This window comes from Harpia harpyja, chromosome 8 (genome assembly GCF_026419915.1).
Source record: "Harpia harpyja isolate bHarHar1 chromosome 8, bHarHar1 primary haplotype, whole genome shotgun sequence".
NCBI lineage: Eukaryota > Metazoa > Chordata > Aves > Accipitriformes > Accipitridae > Harpia > Harpia harpyja.
This window is the reverse complement of record NC_068947.1, coordinates 17,946,439-17,948,680: the sequence shown is the minus strand read 5'-3', so window position 1 is coordinate 17,948,680 and position 2,242 is coordinate 17,946,439. Positions and strand designations below refer to the sequence as shown.

The window sequence follows — 2,242 nt, the reverse complement described above, 5'->3', positions numbered from 1 at the left end:
GCCTATAAACTATGCTGGTGTGAGTGGGTCTCAGCAAAAATATCAGCCTGATTGTACAAAAGACTCTTATTTAAAAATATATATTATCACAGAGTCCTGTGGCAAGTAACTAACAGTGTTTGTGATCTGTGAAATATTGCAAAACGTTGTAAGCCACGAGGAGTTTGCAAAGGAATACTGCTGCTTCTAAAAAGAAGAATGTGAATGAGTTTCACCTATATGGATTACAAAAGGAATATTAACTTTCACCAAAAAGATGATATTTAGGATGAACATAGAACTATGTTTATTCTCTGAAATAAAACTATGTTTATTCTCTGAAATAAGGGATATTTTTCATATATTTCAGCTTACCTTCCTCTACTGAATAAATTCTTCGTGCAACCTCCCATTAAACCTACAGTAAATCAATCCCATAGTGAATGCTTTTCTTTTAAACCATTATTGTCTTATCCTTATTCACTGTTATCCCCTCTTTCCCAGGTAGGAAAAAAAAAAACCAACCAGCTACTGAACTCCCCACTTCTTTGCAACAGGCCAGAATTTCATATTACAGTGGAACTTTAAGCCTTTTATTACTGTTTTACACATAAAATGCAACCCAAAGCAAAGCCACACAAGCCAAAAGCTATTCCAAGTTACTATTAAAATAATATTAAACATTCACCTTTCCGTGCATTACAATTGTCCTTGCTGCAGCATTAGCCACAGCAGAGCCCACTCAGGCTAACTGCAGCTCCAAAACGCAGCCCAAACAGCAGCAGTTACAGGGCAGAAGGCAAAAGCAGCTTTCCAGCTGCCCTTTTGTGCAGAAGCTGAAATCCATCCAGACAAATTGAATGCTTCAAAAATAGGAAAAGGCAGGAGGCATCTAGACGTACTGACTTTTGGAGTACGAGCTTTCAGTCTTCCTGTACAAATGCTGGCTGTGAGTGGGGTAGTGGGTTGGTGTGGAATATCCGTAGCTTCTGGTTTTCTCGCAGCAGCGGCAAAAGCAACAGAATATGGCTCCAGCAGCAATGAGGCAGAAGGCAGATACCCAGCCCAGGTAGAGGGCCTCTCCAAGCTCCCTTTTCTGTGCAACATTGACCATGGGGTTGTAGAAGTCACGGATGATGGTGCTGGCAACCCAGCAGACTGGAATGAGCTCAACGGCACCCGAGAGGATGAAGAGGAGCCCGGCCACCAGAATAATATAGCCCTTGGCTTGCCAGCTGCTCTGCGCGCACTGCATGCACTTCATCCCAATAATGGCAACCATGAAAGCGAGGAATGAGAGCACCGACCCAGCACACATCAGCCCTCTGGATGCCTGCAGGTCCGGCGAGAGGGCCAGCATGGAGTCGTAGACCTTGCACTGCATCCTGATGTTGGCTTGCCTGATGCAGTGCATCCACAGGCCTTCCCAAATGGTCTCAAACACGATGATGTTGTTCTCAATGAAGGCAGACACCCTCCACTGAGGCATGCCTGTGACAGCAAACGTCCCGATCACGCCAATACCACCAACAAGCAGCCCAGCAATCTGCAAAGCACCACCAACCATGCTGCCTTTGAAACAAGGTGAGGACACCTCAGCAGGTTCCCTGAGCCAGGCGCACACTGCTGGCAAAAAAAAAAAAAAGAGCAACTTTTTCTGAAAGCCGTTGTCCCTTGTGCAAAGAAAGTTTCAGAGTCAGTCTGCACAACTTTAAATCAGCTTAAATCTGGCACACACTACGTGGGACTTGGCTGCTCCTTCATTGCCTTTATAATTCCCCTGTCACCACTGACTCAAAGAGGCAAACTGAGCAATCAAGTGGAACAACTTTCCAAAGCAAGAGAAAGGACAGGGTGTGTGTAAACCAGCAAGAGCCACTTAGGATAAATGCACCTTCTGAGGAAAATGCTTTGCATAGAAGTCTCTCATTTAAAAAATAAAAAAAAAAAGAAAGCCCTACCCTTAACTCTAGCTTAACTCTACAGGTTTGTCTGTGCTAAGGAAATGGACTGGTCTCGATAGGGAGACTTAGGTATACACTGGTGCTGCTACTGAAGCTGTTGCATTGAATAAGCAAGAATATTCTGCCTCGGCTGGGCTCGGTGGCAAACTGCCAGGAGGAAAGCAGAGCCGCGCTCCCTGCCACAGGGCCTCTGCTCCCAAAAGTACTTTTGTTCTGAAGCTTGAAGGAGAGTACTGCAGTGACAGGATCAAGGAAAAAAGCAAATCAAAAGAACAAAGATAAAGTAATTCTGAACCTGA

At 44.7% G+C, this 2,242-nt stretch overlaps 1 protein-coding gene across 1 annotated transcript; it reads right to left on the bottom strand.

The window, feature by feature from the left end:
* Positions 1-304: 304 nt before the first annotated feature.
* LOC128144952 (claudin-8-like) lies at positions 305-1,946 on the bottom strand. The gene has a single exon (XM_052794450.1). The coding sequence runs from the start codon at positions 1,544-1,546 to the stop codon at positions 872-874; it is 675 nt and encodes a 224-aa protein (XP_052650410.1). The 5' UTR covers positions 1,547-1,946; the 3' UTR covers positions 305-871.
* Positions 1,947-2,242: the final 296 nt, after the last annotated feature.

Coding starts and splice junctions, on each gene's coding strand:
- LOC128144952 (XM_052794450.1), bottom strand. CDS start 1,546: ATGGTTGGTGGTGCTTTGCAGATTGCTGGGCTGCTTGTTGGTGGTATT.